Here is a 27,335-nt window from a genome sequence, read left to right on the forward strand (position 1 = left end):
TTGTTTTGTGCCTTAAATTCCATACATGAATGAAATCAGACGGTATTTGCCTTTCTCTGACTGATTCCACTTAGCATTATTCTCTCTAGCTCCAACCATATTGTTGCAAATGGAAGATTTCATTCTTTTTTATGGTGGAGTACTATTCTGTTATATACATATGTATGTATGTATGTAGGTATGTAACATATATGTAAAGGAATATTATATATGTATAACATCCATATATAATATAACAGGCTATAAATAACAGTATACATACATAATATAGCAGAATATATATATATATATATGTGTGTGTGTGTGTGTGTGTGTGTGTGTGTGTGTACACACACACACACTATTCTTTATCCATTCATCTATCAGTGGATACTTGGGCTGCTTCTATAGTTTGGCTGTTGTAAATAATGCTGCTAGGGGTGCATGTATCCCTATGAATTAGTGTTTATGTATTCTTCAGATTAATACCCAGTAGTGTGAATGCGGGGTCATAGGGTAGCTCTATTTTTAACTTTTTGAGGAGCCTCCACATTGTTTTCCACAGTGGCTGCACCAGTTTGCATTGTCACCAACAGTGCAAGAGGGTTCCTTTTTCTCCACATCCTCACCAACACTTGTTGTCTTTTGTGTTTTTGATTTTAGCCATTCTGACAGGTGTGAGGTGGTATCTCATTGTCGTTTTGATTTGCATTTCCCTGATGATCAGTGATGTTGAGAAGCTTTTCCTGTGTCTGTTGGCCATCTGGATGTCTTCTTTGGAGAAATGTCTGTTCGCTTCTTCTGCCCATTTTTTAATTGGATTATTTGTTTTTTTGGGTGTTGATGTGTATAAGTTCTTTATATATTTTGGATACTAACCCTTCATCAGATGTGTCATTTGCAAATACCTTCTCCCCTTCTGTAGGTTATCTTTTAATTTGTGGATCATTTCCTCTGCTGTGTTGAAGCTTTTTATGTTGATGTAGTGCCAATAGTTTATTTTTGCTTTTATTTTCCTTGCCTCTGGAGACATATGTAGAAAAATGTTGCTATGGCCTATGTCAGAGAAGTTACTGTGCTCTTTTCTAGGACTTTTATGGTTTCAGGTTTCACATTTTGGTTTTTAATCTTTTTTGAGTTTATTTTTGTGTATTATGTAAGAAAGTGGTCCAGGTTCAGTCTTCTACATGTTGCTGTGCAGTTTTCCCAACACCATTTGTTGAAGAGACATTCTTTTTTCCCATTGGATATTCTTGCCTGCTTTGTTTATGTTTCTACATTTTAAAGCCGCAGAAAAATGGAACTGGAGATCATGGGTCACAGGCTTGGGTCCTGGCGTCAGAAGGACGCTGCCATTTACTGTATCTGTTCTTTGCCTTTTTGCACTTGGGCCTCCTCACCTGCAGGCCGGTGATGGCAGTGGAGGTGGCCTCATTTTGCCCCCTTGTTAACCTTTTCACTTTCAGTGCCCCTGGCTTCCGGAGGACCCATCACGATGACACCTTCCTCTATGTTTGAAGTCCCAGGAGTGGCCTGTATGTTTTTGTTCTTTGAATGTGCCGACCGCCTGTGCCTACCGTCCCCCCGGTTCTCTCTTCTCCCAGTGCTGAAATCTCGAGCTGTTTCCCGTTACTCAGTCTGAGGGTCCCCTGGGGACTTTGCTGACCCCCCTCCACTTCCACTGACCCCCACTAGAGTACAAGCTCTGCCAGGGGCCTGTAAGCTCCCAGAGGGAGTACAGAGATGGTCCCATCGGCCCCTGGCACAATGCCCTGTGTCACACAACAAGGCTCAGTAAGTAGGCAAATTACAGGGGAATAAACACAAGTGCCCCGTTCTTGGCCCCTTGCAGTGTTCACTTATGACCTGGGTCCGCTCCCTTATTTTAGTCTGGTGTGTGCTTTCTGTCCAGTATGTTGGCCGTCACCTAGAAATTCAGGGAAGGGTTTTACGGGTGCCCAGGGGAGGGCAGAGCCCCTGCGCTCCTCCTGGGCTCCTGGGCCCTGCCAGCTTTCCCAGCCCCTCCAGGCAGCGGAGCTCAGGAGTTGGGCTGCAGACTCGGCGATCGATACGCTGCCTTCAACTCAGGTCCGGAGAAGAGCAGCACAGCTCGTTGAAGATTCGGGAAGCGGTGCCTTGGAGGAAATCCTCGCCAAATTAAGTTTTGGACCTTTTCTTTTTCTCCATAGCCTAGGGCTAAAAGAAGCAGGTTGTCTGAGACCCTTGAAGGGTGAGGAGGCAGGCTGTCCCAGCTGAGTTCAGACCGGGGCTGGGAGGCTGTTATTTGTACAGCTAACTTTGGGCATCTGTTTGCATGAATTCATGTCTTGTTCTGTTTCTTCTGACTGAGGAGGTTTTGGGGCCAAGCTGGGCCAAGCACCTGGAGAGGGAGGGAGGAAGAGAGAGAGAGAGAGAGAAACAGAGAAACAGAGTAGTGTATGGGCCTGAACAGGATTTGTCAGAACCTAGGGGCAAAGCAGCACACAAAACTGTGGAGGCGGCGTTCTCTGGACCTCTGCTTGGAACCCAGCTCCTTCTGGCATCTTGACGAATCTCTGAGGATATCCTTGGGTCAGCCCCAACATATGTGGGGTACGGGTAATGGGGTCTGAGTGCACATTAAATCCAGTAGAGATGGGGTTTCATGACAGGCTGGCTGGGACATCTGACACTTATTGGTCACCATACCTGATTTGGATGACCTTGCTGGCTCACCCGTGTGGCTGTCCTCCTCCATCATTCTGTGTGTGACATGGAGCTCAGTGGACAAGTTCAGACACGCCACAAATGACAGCAGTGCTGAGGATTCCCTGGGCCCAGGCTTTGTTTCTGACTCTGCTGTGTGACCTCGGGGAAGTTTCTTACCCTCTCTGAGCTTTGGTTTTCTCCCTGCCAAAATAGGAATCGTTAAGATTGTGGTGAAGATTTAAGGAAATCAGTGCCGTGAAGGGTTGCGCACAGCATGGCACTCACTAGCTTCGGATGTCGCTGTGTTATTATTCATCTTAGCGGGCGAACTTACTCCCACAGGTTTTGCTTTTCCACAGAAGTTTGCGAAACTAAACTTGTTCCCTGCCCGCAGAACGTTTGTAAGGGAAACTGCCGTCACCTCCGGTTTTCAAAAGGAGGCAACCGAGGCCTAGAGGGGTGAAGTTTGTTTCCTCGGCTCGCACAACTGGACTGAGGTGCGGAAGGCAAGCATTTGGGGCGGGGGTGGGGATTGGTCCCGTGTACTTTATTCGCGCTCGCGTCACCGCCAAGTGGCAGCTAAAAACATCGATCCCTGTTGGTTACAGACCCTGGGGGAGGTGGATGAAATGCCACACGCGCGGTGCGTTTTTTGATCAGCTAGCCTCAAGGCCTCTCTTGGTTGGAACTGAAAGGACTCACAATGGGTGCGACTCCGAGGGAACCGGCTGAATTTCTATAAATCAGGCAGCAGAGACATCCCACACTCTGCCGACAGAGCGTCTGCAGCGTGGGGTGAGAGGTTCTTCTGAGAACTAACATCTATAGCACGCTTCCCATGTGCGTCCGCTTAATCCTCGCGGCAAGCCCGCTGCTCGGCTCGCGCCCGCGCCGCCAACGAGGAACCGAAGCTGAGTGCAGAGAGGGGCGGGGCCTTGAACCCCGGCAGCCAGACTCCACGGCCGTGCTGTCACCCTCTGTGCGGCCCCAGGGAGGGGGCAGCGGACGAACACAGTTCATCAAAAACGAACAGAAGCTGCAGATGAAAGAGGAGGTCTGTGAACATGTGAAGGCTTTTTTTGTGTGTGTGAACCGAGACGGGCTTCAGTTATGCTCTGTGTGTCGGTGAAGAGGCACCGTGAACTCGCAGGTCGGCCGGCAAAGGGCCGATGTCTGAGGCTTCGCTCCGTTCCGGCAGCTGGTTAGCAACACGGAGCTGTGGATGTTTCCAGGGGAGGAAATGAATACACAGGCGTCGGGGGTGAAGGAGGCCAAGTGCGTGGAGTCGGCCGAGAGGTGGATTCGGTGGAAAGACGGACACAGAGTGTCCTCTGTAGACGCGATGTGGAACCGGTTCCCAGGGAGCCAGTCAGGAAACCAGAATCGGAGGGTCAGTTCCCCGCTTTTCTCACAGATGAGAGTGGCCAAACAAAATCTGCAACTTTGAGGGTGGGGGAGTTTACCTGGTTTAGGTGGAAGAAGGCAGAAAAGAAAAACTAGGTGCCCAGTGTTAACAGGTGATGGCCATCTTTAATTGATTCTCAGTGTGATGAAAGTGCCCCCTGAAAGTTGGGAGCAATTGGAACGGTTGTGTATTTTTATTATACTCTGACCATGAATGCCCTTGGCATATTTGCCAAGTTTTACCCTGTAGAACACGTGAAACCATCCTACGTTTAATTTTGTTTTTAGTCCGATACCATCAGGAATCTGCTTTGCGTTGTCCTTTTGGTCCTTTGGAAGAAATCTTAAGTTGGGATATTTTGTAGAGTTATCACAGTTGGCCAAAATATTTCTGTACTCCCTCAACACATCTCAGAAACCAAAGCCACGTGGCAGTGGCCAGGTGCGTGTTCAATACGTAATGTCCACACGTATAAAGTTGTAAGAACCGAATGGATGAGCTCTGCTTTTGTTCTCAGTGACAGCTTTTACTTTTCTCCCCTGTCTGCCCTGGGTCCCTTCTACTTTGGAGAGAACACAGGCCCTTCTTGAGGCCACTGGCTGTTATTTCAGTTGATAGTGTTCCTGCAGAATTACCCGAGGTTCTTTCTGCTTTGGGGGGACCAGTGACTCAGAAAACCCTATGTGCTTAGGACAGGAGCCTGGTTTGGAATGTTCTAGTCATTCTTCTGGCAGGTCTATTCTGGTAGGCAAGTGAAGAAAGGGAAGGAGAACAGGAAAATACAGAAGAAACGTTGTTGGAGAATATTATTCTGTGTGTTGACGTCTAGATCAGAATAAGAGGGGGCAGCTTTACACAAAAGCAAAAATGGACTGCAACCTTGTTACCCCAGGTCTGTGCAGGACGCTCATTCATTCATGTCACCAGACTTATTATAGAGACCACAAAGGTAATATTAATACAGTTTAAAAACTCCTTTTCCAGAAATTAGAGCCAGACCTGGGCCTTAGAAGTGAGTAACTTGGGCTGTGCAGGAACACACGAGGGAGGAGAGCTCTCAGAGTGTGTTAGACTGTTCTTGCCTGTGTGTCTGTCAAGGGCAGCCCGGCTCACCCAGCCTGGTGCTCATGAAGGCTCTATCTCCCCAGATGAGCCAGGCTTCAGGCATTTCAGGAGCCCCGACAGTGCAGCTACCTGTGGCACGATGCAAGAGGAAAACCTAACCGTTGTCACGACAGCTTGACTTGGCAGGAAGATAGCGAGGGACCATCAGTAAGTGGCTGACAGCGGTCCCCCCCTCCAAAGGGCAGGGTCTCACCAGAGGTGCTGCTGGGGTTGGGGAGGATCGCACTCGTTGGCCGGTTGTCTTGACTGGTTGTCTGTCTCGCTCTGACTGCCGTTCCCTACCAATGGGGTTCTGAATAGGGGGCTTCATCTCTCTGAGCCTCGGTTTCCGCCGTTGTACAATGTGCGGTCCTCTTCACAGCTCACAGGGCAGCTGCAGAGTCCATGCAGAGCTCTTCAAGTGTCCTGTTAAATGCAAGCTGCTAACAGTAAGTGAGGACTTGTGTTACCTTTACTCCAGGGTAAATCTCACCTCTGCTGCTGAAGGCTCTTCTCCTATCCTGGGCAGTGCGTTGGAGCCCAGGTGGGAGGGCAGACCAGGGGAGTTGGGATGTCTGAGCGCTGTCCATCCCCGGGCTGCACGCACCACCCAGGGAGGGAGCCTCAGGACGGGCTCTGACCCAGGACGGCGGTGCCGAGGATGGTTTTGAGGCCACTTCATCTTTTTAGCCTAAGTGTTTCCGCTTCTTCATTTTACCATCTAATTGTGCTGATTGATAGAAACACAGTAGTGCAAGCTCTCCAACTCCGGGGATCCTCCGCGGTGACCGTCCAAAGTGTTGTCTATCTTCTGTCCTACAGGCCCATGGTGGGGCAGTGAGGGCACCTAGGGGATCCACCCAAAATGAGCTGTTGGGACCTGAGCAGCATGTGTGAATCCTGCAGGGATCCCCTGCCTCATTTTGGAGCTGTTCATATGATTTTATCCTTAGGGTCAGTGTGAGGGCACACTGTGCTTAACTTTTGTGGGTAAAAAAAGAGACATTCCTCCCTTGCCCCCAAAACATCATTAAAACATGGGGGAGAATTCCTAGTAGAAATAGATAAAACATGGTCTTAGGTCTTTCCTTTATTTTTCTAGTATCTAACCCCTGTGTGGATAATGAATGTCCGATGTTTTCTGCAGTGGGAAGGGGAATCCTCAAGAGAGTCCAGTGCCAAGCATCAGCATACCTTTGGAAAAAGTACCTTTGGAAATTATAAACTCTCATGTTGTGAGAAGCCCCACATCCCAGGGCCTTTGATGCCCAGCCTCTGTCCTTTCTGTCTCACTGCACTTTCTGTGTCCTGTAGCATTTGATTATGGTTTTCTAATAGCAAAGCAATACTGAATGTAGAAAATATTGAAAAACATAGCAAAATAAACTAAAGTTCACCCTAATTCCACTAATCACATATGGGTGAAAATTAACATTTTAGCACATTCCCTTCTAGCCTTTTTTCTACACATGTATATCTTCACATCGCTTCCCCATCATGGCATAGGAGTTGGAAACTCTCCTGTCTAACTCCTTCCGTATGTGCTTTGACTCATGATCTCCTTTTTCAGTTCTTCTTGTCGGAAAGGATTTTTAAAATCCTAAGATTTTCACGTACAGAAGCCAAAAACATACTGTTTTGTGAAACGCATGACACAGTTACTTATATGGTGGAAAAGGGCACAAAATCACATCCCATCCAGATTTCTGTAAAAAAAAATTTTTTTTACGTTTATTTGAGACAGAAAGAGACAGAGTACAAGTAGGGGAGGAGCAGAGAGAAAAGGAGACACAGAATCTCAAGCAGGCTCCAGGCCCTGAGCTGTGCACACAGAGCCCGACGCAGGGCCCAAACTCACAAACCGTGAGATCATGACCTGAGCTGAAGTCAGACATTTAACCGACTGAGCCACCCAGGCCCCCCCCCCCCCCGCCTTTATCTATCTATCTATCTATCTATCTATTTATTTATTTATTTATTTATTATGTTGTTATTATTATTATTTTTACACATCCCATATTTCTGAGCAACCTTTGAGAATTTTGCAATCTCAACCAACACTTTTGAATCTAACATTTGTTCCAAGCCAAGGTGAGAGGCTGGACAGAGTGATCTGACAATATAGTGCCTAGAGCTGCAGAGGGTCAGAAGAGCTGGAAAAAAACAGTGTGAGTTTGCAGGGGAAGACATTGCCATTGCAGTTTTTCTAGAACTGTGTGATTGCACGCAGAATGATTAATAAATAGCCGTGTGCTGAGTCAGCTGGGTGTTAGCTGCAGGGAGGAGAGACACATGAATCCTCACAGGTTGTATTTTGTCTGGGGAATCAGGGTTAAACTGGGCATGAGCTCAAAGAGTGCGTAATACCTCCTTCCCACCCCCGAGGGGGATTTAGGAAAGGGGAAAAAAAATGCTCAAATACTTGATTGTGGCAATTGCGGTGAGGGTTCTGGCATCACTCTTATTTACCGCTAACTCATATTTCACAAAGACCAAGAGCTCTCTTAAAGAGCCATTGCGCTCTGTGTAGGAAATGGATAATATTTAAGCCTGAGATAGCTCTGCAAAGACCTATTTCTCTCTAAATTAAATATTCCTTGAAGGCTTTTTTTTTTTTTTTAATTCTAGAAAAATGTGAGAAAATGCAGCAAGTGGAAGAGAATAAAAACCACTCCTCATCGACCGCGCAGAGATAACCACCCCTGTGACCATTCTGGTCTACGCTTCTTTCCTGGCCTCCCACCTCTCCTCTCTGCTTGTTCCTCTCCTATTGTTGGGCCATTTAGGAGTTCCCTGCTGTTACACATAGCATTTCAGCAAGCATCCTTGAAACCAAGACTTTGCATGGAAGCTAAATGACTCCTTTGGATATGTACCCAGCAAAGGGAGTATTGGGCCATCTGGGATAGACATTTAAGACTTGTCACACAGGTCACCAAACTGGTGGACAGGAACGTGAGAGTACTCAATGTACTGCTTTTACCCTGCTGGCAATGTGGTTTTCTCCTTTACTCACTCAGCCTTTACCCACTCTTCCTAATTTGGTAGCAAGGCCAAAAAACAAACAAACAAAAAACCAGTGTCCTGTTTCAGTGCTCACTTCCTTTATTATGTAATGAAGTTGAAAACTACGTCTTATTTTCTCCTGGTGCATTTAAATTTCTTCTGCAATGAACTGCCTGTTCATCCCTCCCACCCCCACCCCTGCCTATTAGGGAGTTTTTTGTTTTTGTTTTTTTTTTCTGTTGTAGAGTAACACTTTTTTAGATGGTGTGAGTTTGAATGTATTTGTATTTTCTAAGTGTTTATTTACTTATTTTGAGAGAGAGAGAGTGAGAGAACAGGGGAAGGGCGGAGAGAGAGGGAGACGGAGAATCCCAAGCAGGCTCCATGCTGTTAGCCCAGAGCCTGATGTGGGACTCGAAACAATGAACCATGAGATCACGACCTGAGCCAAAATCAAGAGTCAGATGCTTAACTGACTAAGCCACCCTAGTGCCCCTGAGTGTATTTGTATTAAGCCACTTAAAATACACAGGTGGAAATGTCATATTTAAGAAAGAGAATAGCACTTGGGAATGGGAGCACATGAGTGGAGTCTGAAGAAGAGGATGTTTAGAAACGGTTTGGAAGTTTTTCCCACTTTCCACTGAAGGAAGGATGCGTGTAGGGAGGTGCACATGTTGTAGATTTTCACAGACCAGATGTACTTGTGCAGCCGGCACCAAGCCCCAGAAACCGACCATCGTAAGCTCCTCTGAGCCCCCTCACCCCTGACTTCTACCAGCGTAGGTGAGTTGTGGCTGTTTTTGTACTTGGTACATTTGTGTCTGGCTTCTTCCCTCTTGCTCTACATTATGTTTGTAAGATGCACCCCTCTTCTGGGTAGCTGTAGATGTCCGTCCACCTTGCTCTGTAGTATTCCTTTGTGCGCCAATGTGCCACGACATGGCTCCTTTCCACTGCCGACAGGCATTTGGCAGTTTCAGATTCTTGGTTACAAATGGTGCTGTTGTAAATATTCTAGTAGATGTCTTGGTAGCCCTGGTGTTAGATGGCATTTTAACCAGCTTCATGTGTCCACATGCCTCTTCGGCCCCCCTGCACCTCTGTCTCTTGAACAGAAAGTAAAAGAGCAGCGTGAACTTGCGTGGACCGTGTTCTTGTCCTGTCTTTCCATGGAGTTCCTTTTAGTTAGGATGAGAGTAATGAAGTTCTCTTAACAAGGTACCAAGGACTGATCTAAATTGTAGCTAATGGCTGTGGGCTTCAGGCTGGGCTCTCATCTTTACGTGGAGAATTACATTTTCTGTCCTGTTATTTTCTTCTTTATCAGTTCTTGATTCGCCCCAGTAAACTTGAAGGTTCAAATGGCCTTCAGAGGAAAGAGTTTATTAACACATTGGTCTTACAAGCAACTTGCCTGGGTTTACTGGTTTAATGAAAACCACATCTTTGGGGTAAGGAGTTGGACTTAGGCCATGTGCGTGCGTGAGCCGAGTTTGAGAGATGGACCAAATCTAGATCACATTGCTGTGTGATCTTTTGGTAGAATTAAATAAAAGGCATTAAAAAAATTTATAGCTGCCTTTTACCAGCTTTATGTCTGATTTTTTTTCTCTCTGTCTCTAGATTCTTTGGCTGACATGAGTTTTGAAGTTCTGCCACATTCACTTATCAGCCTGTGGCAAATGCAGTCCTCACCAGAGAGAAGATGAAAGACTGAGAGTTAAAAAAAAAAAAAAACCCATGTGCTACATAAAAATGCCCTGCCCTTGCAAGGAACTGGCAGTTGCCTTCCTCCCCTCTGCCGCCCCCTCTCTCTGTACGTGGAGGGAAAGGCTTGTTTCTTAAATTACTATTCTTTAATCCATCAATTGTGTGTATCTCTTTAAAACTTATCAATACCTTCTGTAAACACATCCAACCCGACAATTCAGTGTCTTGAGGAGAGCCAGGTATTTGTTGGTATATTTCCAGTTGTATGGGTATCTCTGTAAACTACGAATCACTCTACACTTCTCTCATATGTGTGGCTACATTTTCATCTCCCCAGTGACTCCCACGAAGCGAGTATTGGACACATGACAAATCTCCACCTTGAACAGGTGAAACACCGATGTTGGGAGGGAGTCCCTTGGTAGAACAGTATGTGTCCTTTGTCTGTTTGCTTATTTTCACTCTCATTGCTTTGGTGTCCTTAATATTTTATCTGCCATCAAAGGACACTAGCCTTAAATTGATGAACAACAATATGATGTTCTTCTAAAAAAAATTTTCTTAATGTTTATATTTGAGAGAGGGGGTGGGGTGGGGAGAGGCAGAGAGAGAGAGAGAGAGAGAGAGAGAGAGAGACAGAATCTGAAGCAGGCTTCAGGTTCTGAGCTGGCAGTGCAGAGCCCGATGCGAGGTTCGAACCCACGAACTGTGAGATCATGACCTGAGCCGAAGTCGGATGCTTAACCAACTGAGCCACCCAGGCGCCCCCCCCCAACATGATGTTCTTAATAATCTGGCAACAGTAAAAGGAGCACAGATAAGCAGAACCAGCTCCTGGAGAAATGGTGCCATAGCTGATTTCCTTCCCTCTCTCCCTTCTTCGTCACCCCTCCCCTGTTTAAAGCTATGCTTCCGTTTCTGGCATCTTGTTTCTTGGGGCCCCATTGCCAGACCCCCCCCTCCCCGGACACCCCAGAATCCTTTCCTCCTTGGCCTTCATCCTGATCAGGTCGATGCTGCCACCCCCCTTGGAAACAACACGGTAGCAGCAGCAGACCTGCCTGGCCAAGACCAGACAGCACCTGCTAGTCCTTCTGCATATCAGTTCCGGATTCACCCCCCGGGGGATTCTCTAGTGCCTGTGGTGTGCTTGGTGTGTAAGAGAACCTGCAGCAGCTAGATGCAGCCCCTGCCCTCAGGGAGCTCACATTCTAGGGGTTCTCCTGGCCGAGATAAACAAATATGCAGCTAGTTATGGAGAGTGGGAGAGATGCCCTGGAGGCATTGGGCAGGAGGGGTACAGCCTCAGAGGCTGGGGAGGGAGGAGGCTGAAGGTGGTTCCTTGTGCACAGAGCCTGTATTCAGGCCAGGCAGCTTGGGATTGATTGGTCTTGTCGACCCCTGGCTTCCTGGAAGGTTTGCGAGCAGAGGAGAAGATTTTTCGGCAGTGGGTCACAGGAACTTGTAACAGTGTTTTGGTCTTCCGTACTGCACGTTTTTCACTCTTGGAATTAAGATCAAATGTATGAGATTTTAGGATTCACGAGATACCTGTTTCCCAGCATAGCGTATTTTTTCTATGGTTTGAAGCTCCTTTGCCAGACCGGGTTCTACGTCTTTGATTGAGTTGTTGAGAATGTTGCGATGATCAGTGACTTTACAGATTCACTTGTTCACTTTTAAGGAGATTTTTAAGTGTTCTTTTCCGTGGTCAGTATGGCAGAGCAGTAAACAGGTTTAGGACTTGGTATCACCAGCGGCTAGTTTTCAATGAAACCAAGGCCAGCCATGGAGTGAGTGGGGAAGGAGACCCCCAAATGCACCGGCCTTATACAGTTTTTAATGACACGATAAATTGTGCGACACATTTCTTTTCGTGACCTGATCAGTGTCATTAAGCTAATCTGTGGCTTCTCTTTTCTCATTTTTTTTCAGGGTTCATGTGGAAAAATGGGTCTGTCTTTGGGTTTTACGAATCTGTATTTCTGAGGGGGTTATTTTAAAAAGTAATTAAATAAAAATCCTCCCAGCCCCCCATGAAAACCCTGATGCTCTTGCAAATTATTTTAACTCCTAAAATTTTCAAATAGGAACACAGCAAGACAGTTCATGTTGGATAAGGAAGTAATTTACTAGAACTTTTGGTGGTTTCTGTGGTTTCTGTAGGGGGTTGCTCTAAAGCAAAAGGTATTCAACAGATTCACTATACCTGCCAGGGAGTGCAGTCTGTTGAATAGGTTTTAATTCTTCATCTTTCATTATTGCTTTCTCTTGCACTAATAAAACTCCTAGAATGTGGAGTTTAATTACTTAAAAAAAAAGAAACCTCTTTGTAGACTCTTTAAATGGATGGAAACACGGGAGCATACAACCATAGTAAAACCCCACCTTTTGGGGCCACCTGGGTGGCTCAGTTGGTTAAGCGTCTGACTTTGGCTCAGGTCATGGTCTCACAATTCATGAGTTCGAGCCCTGCGTCAGGCTCTGCACTGACGGTTTGGAGCCTGGAGCCTGCTTTGAATTCTGTGTCTCCCTCTCTCTCTCTGCCCCTCCCCTGCTCGCTCTCTGTCTCTGTCTCTCTCTCTCAAAAATAAACATTAACACTTTTCAGAACTTTGTAGTGCAGGGGTATGTACAGGATATTTTTAGCGATGATTTTTTTTTATAGTTTTTTATTTATTTTGAGAGAGAGAGAGAGAGTGGGTGAGGGGCAGAGAGAGACACAGAGAGAGGGATAATGTCGAGTAGGCTCTGAACCGTCAACGCAGAGCCTAATGCAGGGCTGGAACCCACAAACCATGAGATCATGACCTGAGCCAAAATCAAGAGCCCAGTGCTTAACCAGACTGGCCACCCAGGCCAGCGATGATTTTTGTTAGATGGATTAAAATTGGGTAAATGAATTTACAGTGGCCTGGATATTCACATTTTGGAGGCATTCAAATTTAAATGATAGAGAAAGACAGGTACTTAAAAGTTACTTGAATGGAAGCATCGGTGCAGAGAGGAAGCCATTAAAACAGCCAAATGACACTTCTTGGAACACTGCAGACAACTTCAGGAGTCCAGTGCAAGCCATACAAAGTCCAGACACCGGTGGTCAGGAGATCTTAGGGTTTGTTCAGTGGTTCTGATGTGTATAGAAGAGAGATGGTGTATCAGACGGAGGCGGTGTTGGGTCCAACAGAGATTTAGCTGGAGAAAAGGCAAATCAGAGGGAGGCGACTCTAAGAAAGAGGCAGGCTGGTGGCTGGGATGAGCATCCCTGGTGTCAGCATCAGGGTATGTGGCAGTTAAAAAGTACTCTTTAACATGGCGCAAAGAAGGAATCGAATGAAAGGGAAGGCAGGTGGATAGAGGTCAGCGCCCGTCTCGGTTTTACTCCGAGTAATTTATGAGGCCTTTGGCAAGGAAGACGATTGCCTGAATACTTCAGAAAGAGGTCAGTATTGCCCAGAAACAGTGCTTGGATGGAATTCTGTAATTTGCAAAAACTGTTGCTGTTTGGCAGGAAAAGATGGGTTTGTGGTGCAGATTTGAAGACCAGGTGGAAGTCAAAAAAAAAAAAAAGCGTTTCCTTCTTCCTCTGCTGGACCGCTCCTCCCCGGGAATCCAGCACCAGTAATGCATAGGAAGGAAGACAAATAAAATTGAGCTTCCTTTACTGTCGCTGCACTACTTAAGAGCCAAGGGGAGGCAACTTCTTTTGAGACTGAGCCGGGACTAAAGTTGCGGTGGTTGCTGATGTTCTGCTCAGCTAACAGAGAACGCAATGCTTTTATAGGGAGGGCTGTTACATTTGCTAGCTGGACCTTACTGGGACGTTTTTCCCCCTATAAATTATAGAATAGATGAAAGAGACCCAATAGAATTAATAGAATTGTCAGGCACAATAAAACTGCCTGGATGATATGTTTTGGTTGCTGTCTTCTCCAGCTCTTCCTGAAGACTTGAGTCGAAGTGTTCCAGGCAATGAGACGGCAATGGAAGACTTTGCATGCATGGCTTGGCAGTAAAGTTAAAGCTTTTCTGCCAAGAAGTACGAATTTCCACTTGTGTCAGCAAGATGTGAATTAAAGAAGAAAGAAAAGTGCAAAAACAAACAAACAAAACCATGCAGACGCCCTCAAGGCCAAGGTGGACTATCTTGGAGCATCAGAGCCATTGCTAATACTATGGTTGAAGGCCTCCCTGAGGGGTTAGGTGGGGTTTGGCCAGCCTTGTTGACAATCTGAATTAGAGTAGATTCACCTAAGACTTTCCCAGACGTCCTCTAAGAAGGTCCCCGGGGTCTGGACACCCACCCTCACACCTGAAGAACTTTTTCCTTCCAGTAGCCATCTCTCAACGCCAAGTTGACTGTCCACCTGTCCATTGTACCAACGCCGTGGCTGTTTTCTCCGGCAATGCCATGTCTAGGAAAACCACAGTCACAGGAGCCACGAGGGCAGCAGCCTTTTGTTTATACACCTCTCGGAAGGTCAGGTTAGGTGCTGGGGCACACGGGGACCTTGACAAGGATGCGTCTGTGTGACTAGAGTGCAGAACCGCCAGCCCGAGCCCGTGTGTGTTCTTTGTGTTCTTTGACTCAGCCAGACCTAAACCCCCTGGACCCAGTTTTTCATGCAAGTTGCAGAAACACTGTCTGGGAACCCTGACAGCATTTGATGCTGCATCTGGTCAGGAGAGCCCCAAATTTGGTGGGACTAGGAAGTCTCAAACCTTGATTCTTGCGTGAGCCTTCTCTATCCCTGCTGGCAAAAGTGCGTGCACTCTGGGTGGTCCTGTTTTTAGAAACAGGTCATGAGGGAATATATCTGGCTCAATGGAGGGTACTTTTCCTGGTACTTTGAAAAAAAAAAAAAAGTGCATCAAATAGCTTGTTGTGTGGGAAATGAGCTCTATCCCCTTTAACTTCCAAGGAGAGTGTGTCACTTTTGACATAAATGTGTACTTGTGTGTTCTGTGATTGTTCTTGAAAAAAGCAAGCAGAGCAAAGACAACTGCAGACATACGCTAAGCTGGATAAGAAGGCCCACCCTTAATCACACGCTCCTCAGACTGTATATTTGAAATTCATTAGTTCTCTTGGCACTTAGCACATCGAGAGGGGAGACAGGAAATGTATTCTGTCTTCAGGTTTACGAGAAAAGCCTGAATCCTCCTTTCACTAACCATATACGTTGTCAGGGCTGGAATCATGGGGGACTGATTTCATCCCCAGCTTTACTGACTTGTGGTTTTGGGCGAAGGTCACGTGTCTAAACCTGATTCCTTCATCTGTAAAATGGGGGTGATCCACCTTAGAGTTCTCTTAAGGTTTGGAAGCATCAATTCAATACTAAGTTCTTTGAAAATGGCATTGCCTTATTTTGTATGTTTCCCAGGTATGCCCCATCATTTCACTGGTGGGTGTTCCTACCATGTCCTGAGACAGACAGGTAAGTTAGAGGATAGCACATGCTTCCCATTAAGGGCCAGCTAGTAGCGATTTCAGGATTTGTATAGACCATTTGGTCTCTCGTCACTACTCAAGTTCTGCTCTTGTAGTGCAAAAGCAGCCACAAATGATATGAGAATCCACAGACTTGGCTGTGCATTTGTGGACGCTGTCATTTGAAATTCACACACTTTTCATGTGTTATAAAATACTCTTCTTCTTTTGATTTTTCCAGCCATTTAAAACTATAAAATCCACTCTTAGCCCACCGGTGTACAACAGCGGGCCATGAGTGTCAGCGGCCAACCGTCACCCTCAAGGAATTTGTGTACTCTTTTTTAGTAAATATCATCCTTGGAGAAACAAAAAGTGGTTTTCTTAGGAAGGTTCAAGTGTCTTGAGTCATCTTTGAAAACCAAGTAGAGAAGAGAGGAGTCTTGTCAGTGCCAGTTTCAAGTAGGCATGCTTTGTAAATGTTGATTATGAGCCTGACCCAAGGTACATCAAAGACGTAAGTGAAAGAGATGATCAGTTGTAATTACAAGTCATTAACTTGAATCTTGTTCTGAAACAGCAGAAATGCTACAGATGTGTAGCCTGGCTCTTGGTAAAGGTACGCACTGGTTTGCTCCCAGGCGGGCAGGGTGGCGGGGGGGTGGATTTTGGAGCACTTTTCTGCCTCATCTCATGCAGTAGGTTGGTGGAGCGGACTGGCGTATCATTTGATATAAGGGGAAGCCTTATATCAGCCTCCTAGCTTCTGGCCTGGGGCACTTGCAGCCCACCCCCCTGCTTTGTGTTGCTATCAAACAGATAATGAGGGGATTAGTGCTGGTGCCTGGCATTCATAAATGCCATAGTTTATATAGATCCTTTTTGATATACTCTTTAACCCTCAGAAGACCCTGGCAAGTACGAGGGGCAAGTTTTATTATTTGCCTGTTACCTAAGGCAACTGACAGTCTGATATATTTCAAGTTACCCTGGGTCACACACCGATGAAGGGCTGGAGGCAAGTGTGGGACGTTCGTTTTCTAACCCTTTTTATTACACCGTGCTGCCTTATTATACGACATGGCTGTTGATGTCATTAATCCCCAAACATTAAAAAATAAATTGAAAAAGAAATAACATCTTGCCCCGGTTCCAGCCCCTGGCAGTGATTTTTAAGTGGAGAGGTTCGTGTTATGAGAATTTTTGCTTTCAAAATGCTACACGCACCTCCTGTAAAAGGTTGAATTAAATGATTTTATTTTTGGTAAGTGGCCCATGTAAGTTTATTATTTATTTATTTTGCTTCTTTTTGCTTCAGCTCCTTTGGCTAAATGAAGCACTGCTGTATTTTTATTGCATACCCTGTCATTAAAAGAAATTGAAAAGACGCTTGTTAGTTTTAATATTGCATGGATGGAAATATATCTGGCACTTTTAGGAACAGTTACAATTCCTAATAGTGCATTTTAAGAAGTAGTCTGGTTTTGTTCTTGATTAAAAAAGAGAAAACTTTCTTAAATTTGCCATAATTCGATAATCATCTTTCGTTGGGGAGAAGGTCCCTGCTTAGTGTGTCGCTGATTTTATTGACTCATTCAGCGTTCCTCTGCAGCCTGTGGGAGGGGAGTATGCTCTGGGGGCGGCGTGAAGGGCCTTTCATTTGTTGGTAAATAATCCAAGCGAAGCTGCTTCCAAGCACCAATTTTCCCCCTTTCTCCATAAACCATATGCTTCTTTAACTATTGGACATCTGCCCCCTTCCATAAACTATGTACGGCTTTAACTGTTGGAGCTGTTGTTAATTTGAACACAAACCAAGTACTCAGACTTTTTTTTGCATCCAGGTCTGCAACACAATCCTACAGAAGACAGTATTAAGTATGCCTTGGCAGAATTGCTAACTATTCAGAACCCAGAAACACTATGGCAAGATAACGGGTCACTTGATTGCAGTCTGAAGTATCTTTTCCTGATAACTTTCACAGGGAGAGGTAGAATAGTTTTCACAATGACCGTAATCTTCCCACATACATATAGAAAAATGGGAAGCAAATCAGTGTTCTAAGGGCTTTGCAGCAGAGACTTTGCAGTAGAGATTTTGCAGGGGTTACTAGTCATTTACAATAGATGGGAGTCATGCCGATTTGGCCACTTACCTGAAGTATGACTCCAAGCGGGTTGCTTAAACTTGCTAAGCCTCAGGATGTTTACCTGAAGAACTAGGGTGATGAGACTGCATACTTGATGGGCCTGTGAACATTCAAAGGGATTAACACAGACGGAGCGCTTGCACACACCCCGGCTTTTATAAGTGCTCAGTAAGTGTGAGCACTAGCCATGGTAGTAATGATTGTTTAAAATGCAGTTTCCCCTCTATACCTTTCAGGCGTGGTCTGGTGAAAGCTGAGTTACCAAGTTTGGCAGGGAGGGAGGTTAGGGCATTTGGTGTGGTTTGGGAGGCACTTGTGTATAGATATGGACTAATTTAAATAATCATATAATTTTAGGGGCGCCTGGCTGGCTCAGTCAGTAGAGTGTGTGACTCTTGATCTTAGGGTCGTGAGTTCAAGCCCCACGTTGGGTGTAGAGATTACTTCCATCAATCAATCAATCAATCTTAAAAAAAATAATCCTATAATTGTAAATAAACAAGTTTATTGAAATCTCCGTACAGCTCAGTGTCAGTGTTAAGAGTTATTTACTAGGTGTATGAAAAGCCTGCCAGGCACTTGGATTTTAAGAGGTGGAATAAATATTTCGAAACAAGACTTCAGGAGCTAAATCTGTGGGATAATTTTTCAATCTGGGTGAACTTAATTTGGACTTCTCTAGAGGTTTATTGTAAAGGTCATACTTAACGATAGAAGTAAAAGTAAACAAACCAGCTGTTTCTGCATTTCAAAATGGCGGGAAATATAGAAACATAAAGAAAAAAGTTAATCCATAGAGGTATTTTCATGTTGTTTTGGTACATTTCCTTTAAGGGTTTTTTTTTTTTTTTTTCAACTTAGGAATTTTGTGTAGAAATAATTATATATTTCTTTTCCTCCTACGATTCCTTCCTCCAGAAATTTGGAAGCATGGTAGCGGGTGAGTGAATGGGCTCTAGATTCTGTTTTGGCTCTGCCATTGTCTAGCTGTGTTTTCTTGGACATATGTGCCTTAGCTTTTGCGCATACACAAATCGCAATCACGCTTACCTCTTAGGACTGGCATAGAGGGCCTCGGAGCAGTTCTTGCCAATCAGTACAGTTCTATTCTGTGTTCGTTAAAATCCTTGCATGCACTGTAGTCAATGACCATACGCCATCAAATAAGATAATGGGCATTTGGTTAATGAGTTTTCCTTATAAATAACACTATGATGAACAGCTTTGAATATAAATCATTGTCTTCTTTGCTAATTTTTTCCTTCAGTATATCCTGGAAGTGGAATCACCTGGCCAATTGTGGAAATATTTTAATAGTGTGAGAAAATGAATATTTCTCAGTATTTCTCCTCATACTCAATAATATTGCTCTTACAGTTTTACTGGAATGTTCCCAGTTGTTTTCTGGATGTAAGTTTTGTGTCGAAAGGACGAATGTTCCTTTAGGGTAGTACTTTGCCTCCATTGTGGTCAAATCCAGTATGCTACCTATTTTTATACAGACCATGGGCTGAGAATGGTTTGTTACATTTTAAATGGGACATGTGAAAATGATATGAAATTCACATTTCATGATCCATGAATAAAGTTTTATCGGAACACAGCCATGCTCATGGGTTTAGGTCTTATCTATGGCAGCTTTCATCCTGTAGCAGCAGAGTTGGGTAGTTATGAAGTTTGTAGGTCTATACAAACTTGAATTTTGGACCAAAAGTCAAATTTATTTTTTATTTATCACTGAGTAGGGAGGTCCAGTAGCCAAATATTTAAGTGTGGGCTTTAGTGTTCTCACTCCGTGGGCTTTAGGTTCTGCCTGAGGAGCAGTTGTGTGATCTGGGTAAGTAACCAAGCTTCCCTGTGTCACAGTTTTCTCATCTGGCAAATAACGGTGCCTTTCTAATCAAGTTACAGTGATGACAAAGCGACACAGGCAAGCATCGTCCTTCCAACCTCATAGTAAGAAAATGTTAGCTGTTATTAATTGGTCAGTGGTTAGTAGATTTAAGTTGGCAGGCTTTTGAGAAAAGAGACTGGTAGGAAGAATGAGCGAAAACAAAATTACTTGTATTTTAGAAAGGTAGATGAATTTGGTCTTCAGTTTCCTTAATTGTTCTTACTGGGACTTCTTAAAAAAAATGCATTCCCTTAGTGTTGGGACGTTAGGTTCTCCTGAATGTGCCTAGAAATCTGAAACAGAGGCAAAAGAAAGGTCTGACTTGTGTCCTGGTTCTCAGTCTCACGGGATAGCTGGTGTCCACCGTGCCCAGTTGACCAGGGGAGCGGGTACCAAAGCATCCTGTGTTGGCTATGACCAAGAACATGTGCTCTGGAGAGATTAGGTTTTGTGGCCCTTCCTGCTTCACTCCTAAGATGGTATCTGAGCCATTACTTGAAAATGTTATACAAACTTGCCGACTTTTATGGCTGAGTGAAGCAGGCCGGATAGGCAGTCTCCTGCCTTACCTATGGTAAAATTGTAAAGAATCCAAACGCATTTAATTTGCGTTTCTCAAACACACATTTCATAGCTGAGGTCAAAGTGGGTGGTTGCTAGAGGGAGCTTCTGTTGTAGAAACCTGACCCAGCACCACCTGGCCTTGCCCAGAGGCTAAGTCAGCAAAAGTGAGCCTTGCTCCCCTCCCCTAATCTTGTCATAGGGATGGAGCCTCTGGTTCATTTCGGTACAGTAATGATATTCTCTTGATATTTAAATGTGCTCTCCAGGAGGGTCTGATTTCTGCAATGGAGTAAGCATGGTCTTTAAAATTTTATTAAAAATATAATACCGCCATATGCTCAGGCTTTCTCATTATGCAGTCTTCTGAAAACAAAAACCATGCATCATAAACACAGCAGATGAAGCCAGTTAAATTTGTGTTCATTCTTGCAATTTAAAAAATGGTAGAAAGGTTAGGGAATGGGACTTTGATCTTGAGGTGGAGGAGGGGTGCAAACCTGGAAGCCACCATTCCAAAGTGCTGCCAGAATATTCTTGCGTGCCTTTAAAGGAAGAGAAGGCTCTTTTGAGTCCTCCCGCTGAATGGGCTGGGGTGGATCTCCAGAGTGATAGGACCTGTCCCATCGGAGGACACGGCGGGCAGCAGTGACCTGCACGCTCCGGCTTTGGGAACAGGCATTTCGTTGTTTCTGGTAAACTGTTGGTTGTGAGTCTTCTGGAATCCGCACCGTTCACGTCTGTTTGTGCAAAGTGAGAAGGAGAGGCTCTTCATGCTTCTAAAAGATGAAAACCAAGTTATGAAACACATCTCTAATGCCTAAATGTTCGTGAGACTGTTACTCACAGATAGGCATAAATGCGCTATTAAACGGAAAGAAAAAAAAATTTTTGGCCCTCCTGAGAATTTATTGTGCTGCCTTTGATGTCACTAATTAACTCACTCTGTGTAAGCAGCGCCCAGCAACTAATAGCAGGCTAATAGAAGAAGCTTCATGACATTTTAGAATCCTTCATTCGAAGAAGGGTCTTCGCAAGCTCATGGAAAATAAGGAAGATCTCCTCCTCCCTTTTACAGGAATGCCTGCAGGGGCCCTCAGGGTTCTGTTTCATCTGTTTTATTTTCTCTTCCCTGGCGTAGGCGGGACTTGGCTCGTGGCTTCTGTCTGGAACTTTCAAAGTTGGTTAGTACTGTTGGGTTTGGGTTTGGATTTAAACGCCCCACCAGGTTGGGTAGCGTTCCCCAGGTCACAGGAACACCTTGCTGTCCTGGTCTCCAATGCCCAGGAGCAAGGATGAGCAGGGTTATAGACCTCGGATTTGTCGGGGGTCAGAGGCACGGAGGAGAGTGAACGGAAGCCCTGTGGGCCACCGGGCATGCCTGGTGAGGCCTCAGACAAGCTGATAGCGTTATCAGCTCGTGATTTTCCAGATGGGCAAGGAGCCCTCATTGTATCGTCTCTGGAGAAGGCAGGAGGCTGCTCGCTGGGCGTGCGGAGCTCTGGGCTTGGAGCGGTACTAACAGCCATTGCAGGTTTGGTGTTTTAGGTGATCTGAATTCCCATTTTGCCTTCCTTGCCTGCTTTCTTCTGTCCCCGGCTCCCCTTCTAAAGTCGCATGGAACTCTGAGCGGAGTAGTGGGGAGGGAGGTGAGAAATCAGCCTTGGGTTGAGCACTGACTTGCTTTTTTGGAGGAGATAGTTCCTGGTGACGGGCTGGTGGGAAGTTGGTTGATCTAGACTAAGTTCTGTTCTTCGGCAGAAGAACTCTAGAAATATTCACACATTAAGATGCCCGTCCTCTGAGGACAGCATTTTCTGCTTTCTCTCCTTTCACCTGGGACATCCTGCTTGATGAAAGCGGGAAGAGAGAGCTATGCCATAATCTTAGGGGGAGGGTTGCCACTGGAATTTCTCCAGAGCTCCAAATCCTGCTGCTGGCCTCGTCTTGCAGGCCCTGCAGTTGGTTTAAAGGGTGCAGACAAAGAGGAGTGCTCTCTCCTGATCCATCTGGGCCACTCCCTCTGTCATCAGTCATTGTCAATGGGAGATGTATGTGTAGCCGCTCAAGGGCCATGTCTGACCCCAAGGGCATTGGAAATGTTCTTAGAGAAGGCATTGTTCGCTCGCTGCCTTTGGAAGCCAAGCTCCAGACATTCTAGGGAGCAGCCCCTGGCTGAGACCTAGCTGCAGTCTAGAAGGAAGGAGGCAAGACTGTGCTTCTAAAACCTACGGGAACTTTATTCCTCCTTCGCAGTCCAATTCTGCGATGCTTCTGAATCTCCTCAGCCTCTTGCCTTTTTCGTTTCTGATCTCTCTTTGGTCAAAGTCTTGGAGGAGAATTCCGAAACAGGGAGGCGAGGACTTGGGTCCCTCGGGTCTTTATTCAGAGAACGTCGAAATGTAAATCACCAAAGAAGTAAAGCTGACAAGACGCAACAGACGCATCATAGGAAAACATGAAATAATGCTCTTTCCAAACACAGCGAGGCGATTTCCTGGGAGGAAAGCAGAAACCTGGGCTCTGCTTCTTGCTCAGAAGGGGAGGGCGGGGCCCCAGGCTGGTGGAAACACTTCACAGGCGGCTGTAGTGCACAAAAGCCATTGGCTGAGCCTCGGTGGGGTGCGAGGGCCGGGCAGAGGGCATGTGTGCGTCTCACGCCTGTGCTGCTGGGATGCCTCATGGTACCCAGGCCCCGAGGTCAGATGACTCACCATTGATTTGTCATTCGGGCCCCCTGGGTGCTTCCCAAGGGTGTGTTACATTCACAAAAACTTACTGGGGGAGTAGCGGAGTTTTGAAAATGTCTGTGCACAAAACTGGAATTACTTTCTGTCTTCTTTTGGTGACGGCTGTGGTGGCCGAGGCTGGGAGTGCCTAAAGACTCCAGGTGTCACTCCCCAAACCTGTTCACAAATAGACCCCCTGTCCCATTAACAGGGCTGAGTGGCTTCGTTCAGCAGGGCATGGTTGGGACTCTTCTTGTGTCCCTTGCTTGCCGGTTTCTGATCTGGACAGTGGACCCAGCCCCTCTTCCTGCTGCAGTAGGACTGTTCTGGGGACCCCGTGAGATGGCAGAGATTATAGCACTGTGTGGGGGTAAAGGATTATTTCTTGGCTTAAGGAAGGGGGCGATGTTTGCTTGTGAGGGGTCCGACATCGACATCGTCATTTGCATCCTGACCTGGCCTCAGACCTCTGTTTTAATCCATTTGAAGATGACTTTATTATTAATCATTCAGTATGGAAATGGTGAGGTTTCACACACTCAGACCTTCTGAAACATGGAAATACTATTCTCCTGTTAGAAGCCCATTCGGCTAGAAATCTGAGCATCCAGTCTTTTTTTTTTTTTTTTTCTCCCCTTAACATTTTGTTGCCTCCTCCCCTCACCCCTTCCCCCCACCCCCCTGCCCCCATCCGCCTTTCCTTTTGGCTCACCGAAACCTGAGTGCCACTTTTCTGGGAAAGCCTGATATTCTGACTTCAGTTTTGTAATTTAATGATGGAGAGTTTCCTTAGTAAACCAAATTTAGAGTCCTAGAATGCTTATCTTATATCCAGACCTTGAACATAAAAGGCATTTTATACCCGCAATTGTTCATTTAATGAGCAATTGCAGAGTGCAGGCCGGTTAAGGGATTGAGCTATATGCACTATTATTGCAAGAAGTATTCCGAAATACCAGAAATAGGACGTAAGCTCTGATCAGGGAGACTGTGAGCACAATTACCTTCTTTTCAAATCCTTCTGTGACACTGCGGGAGGAAAAAGGACTTTGAAACTTGAAAGGAAAGAGCTTGCTTTCAACCTCAAAAGCTAGGAGGAAAGGGCTCTGAAATTTGCTCAGAATTCCCAATTCACCATTAGCCTGTTTCTTCCTTTAGCCTCAAGGCATTCTCCGCTTTTTGAAAAGATGTTAAGAAATTCAGTCACAATAGAGAGCCTAGTTTTGAACATGTTTCACTCGGTCCATTGAGGTCTGGGCTCCAGCCTTTGTGTGGGGTGAATTGAGCTGAGCAGCTAGCTGGTTGGAGACAGGTGAATGAGGAGTCGCTGTGCTGTGCAGTCGCAAATTCTGGCAAAGAAAGAAGCTCCTTTATTTTACAATATGCATTCCGGTACAACCCCGCCAGTGGCAATATGTGGAGTTGAGCCTGTTCTTAAGTCAATACAGAGTACTTGGTTTATAGCAACTCTTGTTAAGTTTGTCTTGTAATTGAAGCTGCTGTTGACCTTGCTTGGGGACCATTTGTAAAACCGTTTATTTAGCATAAACTGAAATAATAAACCCTCCTTCTCTCGGGCTGATTGTGATAGGGTGACATTAGTTTGATTTAATGATTAGCCGCCTGACCCTTCTGCTGGAGAGAGCGGCTTGAATAGAGAGAGTTCACTCGGAAGCACTCAGAAAGAATACTAATGAGCTTGTTAAATTTAGCATGGCTCCAACCACTTTTAATTCCTCTAATGGGAGCGGCACTGCCTGGGAGAGGGCGAGGGAGGCAGGGAGACACCGAGAATGTTCCTAGAGGGTCTGCACCCTAGAGAAAGCCCACCAAGAGAAGTTTGCAGAAAGTAGCTAGCCAGAGCCTGGGGTCCGAGTTGTAAGTATTGCCCGTTGTCTTATACTCTGTGTCTTCTCTGTCTTGGGGGAAGAGAGGAGTAATGGTGTTAAAACGGGATTTAAGGGAACAGTTTAAAAATCGATGTTAATTTGAAAAAAAAAAAAAAGGCAACCACGTGCCCCGTGAGCTCTCTTCATCAGCTAATTTTGCCAGGGTTGCAGGAGATGTTTCTGGTTGGTGATGCAGCGCAGGGTTTTATTTTTATACCGGAAGAATCGTCTGAAACTTTTATCCAAGGTCCAGGCCAAAAAGCCGTTGCTTCCTGGGTTGCGAGGAGAAATCGTGCAGGTGTTTGCGAGTAAGTGCACAGGAGCGTGTGTTCGAGTCCAGCTTCTCACCACACGGTTTCGTTAAGGCTTCATTGTCAGTGATCTGAGCGGTGTTTGCAAGGAGGCAACTTTTGAGTTTCCAGCGATCATGGCACTAAGACTCGATGATGTCGGTTGCCTTTGGGTGAGTTTGGAAAAATCTGGGACAGTTTGTAAAATGCGATGCTTGGGCAGCTCTCCATCGGGGGGCAGGAGTTTGTTAACTTGCACTCGAGCGTGGATGTACAGAAGGAAGGAGGTCCAAAGAGGGATTCTGATGACAGTATTTAAAATAGTTTTTTTCTGACACTTTTTAGTGAATTGCATGTTTCTGTGTGACCCCCGAGTTAGCAGCTGTTTGACATAGAGAAGCAGGAACAGCCCCCTGCCTGTGTTTGGCCGTTAAAGTCCATTGGCAGATGCTCCTGGAGCAGTGGGCTGTTGGCTTACATTTTTGCAGCCGACTTCTGCTTGTTGCCATGGTGAACAGTATGTTTCTGTCAATAATTTGGCCTGGCGTAGCCTGTCTGCAGTGACTCTCAAACTTTATTGAACAACTCGGCACAACTGAACAAGATTAGACAGTTTCTTCTTTTGGCTTACTGAAGTGGTTGCTAAATTTATAAGAGCAGGCAGGAATATGGCTTGGAAAGTTTCCTTTTCACTGCAGAGAGCGTGCTCTCTAGCCTCAGAGCTGTTTGTATTCTGGAGCGTGTGTACTGTCAGGGTTTGATCTGAGTGCACGTTAGAAGCGAGAAGCAGCTTAGTACACGAGGTAAACTTCAGGAAATAGTTGCCTACTGGAATTTCTTGGCGAGGAGAGAGGGGGTGGGTAAACAGTGTGTTGGCATCGCCTGTCGTAAAAGTGTGATGAAAGTTTGCACACTCAGAACATTCTTGCCTGCAGTTTACTAAAGCAATGAGTTAAGGTTTCCTGTATAACTATTTGAACTTTGTTTATTCCTTGTTATAACTTGCGTAGTCACACGTTAGTATCACTCTCATTAAGAAAATAATAAAAGTTTAGTACTTGTGAAAAAAATCACTTAGCTGAAAAGACACCCCATTTCCACTCCTCCCTGCCCCCCAATTGCTTCCTTCTCCCAGGAGACTGGGGGTGGGGCATGGGAGGGCTCTGCTCAGACCAGGCCCAATTATTCAACTGTGAAGTTGGAATTCAGCGGCTCATCATGAAGGCATGGCTTCTAAGAAACTCACTCTATTACGGGGATGCCGTTCCAAGAGAAGAGAAGAGAAGAGAAGAGAAGTTAATTTCTTCTAGGAAGATTAAGTCAAGGGAATCCTGTTTTCAACCTGGAACAGATTAGCAGAGGAGCTTGGTTGTTCATTAACCAGAGAATGCTAATTATGTGTCAAGACGGCTCTTGGGGGAGGGCTTTCGGGTTTTCCAAATGAAGGTCCATCCTACAGAACTTGCACCTCAGTGCCACGAGTTCACTTCAGGTTGAAATTTGAAATAAAGATTTAATACAGGCGCAAATTAGTGGAAAATATGACGTTGACCATTTGCAGGTTATAGGAATTTTTATAAAACTGACTAAGAGGTTTAATGTTTTTGACACCCTCTTGCAAACCCTGATTCTATAGCCTGCGACTTCACTGCTAATGAAGTATGAGGTTGGAGTGGCACCTACAAGGATTAGTCAGAAGGGAAAATAAAAATGGAGGGTTTTGTGAGTTGGTTTTTTGTTTTTTTTTGGTAGTTTGTTTTTAAATGAACAAAAGCATGGGCTTTGAATTGCTTTTGTAAAGATCGATGTGGGAAAGTGTGGGATTACACTGATTTTTTCCTTCTGTTTAGTAGTTACTTGATAGATTAAACTCATAATCAGGGCGCCTGGGTGGCACAGTCGGTTAAGCGTCCGACTTCAGCCAGGTCACGATCTCGCGGTCCGTGAGTTCGAGCCCCGCATCAGGCTCTGGGCTGATGGCTCGGAGCCTGGAGCCTGTTTCCGATTCTGTGTCTCCCTCTCTCTCTGCCCCTCCCCAGTTCATGCTCTGTCTCTCTCTGTCCCAAAAATAAAATAAAAAACGTTGAAAAAAAAAATTTTTTACAAAAACTCATAATCTATTCCATAATTACAAGATTTGGGGGAGAAGATCTGCACAAAACAATGCTAAAGTAATGTTTCACAGTTTCCCTGCAGCAGTCAGCAAATTCACTGTAAAGACCAAAGCATACCTCATTGTCTGTTCTGTTCTGCAAGTCATTTGCTAGGCTGAAACAACAATTGCTTATTTCTTCAAATCCCAGACAGAGGCAGAAGGATTCAAGTTGCTTTGGGTAGTTCAAGCCATTAGTCAACACAGAACAGTAGTCGTGACTATAGTCTATATATTCATGCTTGCCCGTGTTTATAGCTGTACTTGCTTCTGAATTTGTACAAACAGCCATGAATCTACTAAAGCATACTTTTTCTGTTGTTTAGGGGCTCTCGGCCAGA

At 45.4% G+C, this 27,335-nt stretch overlaps 1 protein-coding gene across 15 annotated transcripts in view; it reads left to right on the forward strand.

Moving 5' to 3' along the window:
• The window catches only part of GLI3 (GLI family zinc finger 3), a 281,827-nt gene that overhangs the window by 61,282 nt on the left and 193,210 nt on the right, over nucleotides 1-27,335 (forward strand). For 2 of the 15 annotated variants that reach the window (XM_042963719.1, XM_042963712.1), the window contains exon 2: nucleotides 9,809-10,001. The exons of 1 other annotated variant lie outside the window; for it this stretch is intronic. Coding sequence is in view for 5 of the 14 variants with exons in the window: in XM_042963663.1 (XP_042819597.1) it covers nucleotides 14,302-14,380 (79 nt within the window). In the remaining 9 variants the exon portion in view is untranslated. 12 more of the 15 variants (XM_042963683.1, XM_042963671.1, XM_042963678.1 and 9 more) reach the window with 12 other exon arrangements.

The sequence above is a fragment of the Panthera tigris genome, chromosome A2 (genome assembly GCF_018350195.1).
Source record: "Panthera tigris isolate Pti1 chromosome A2, P.tigris_Pti1_mat1.1, whole genome shotgun sequence".
Classification (NCBI taxonomy): Eukaryota; Metazoa; Chordata; class Mammalia; order Carnivora; family Felidae; genus Panthera; species Panthera tigris.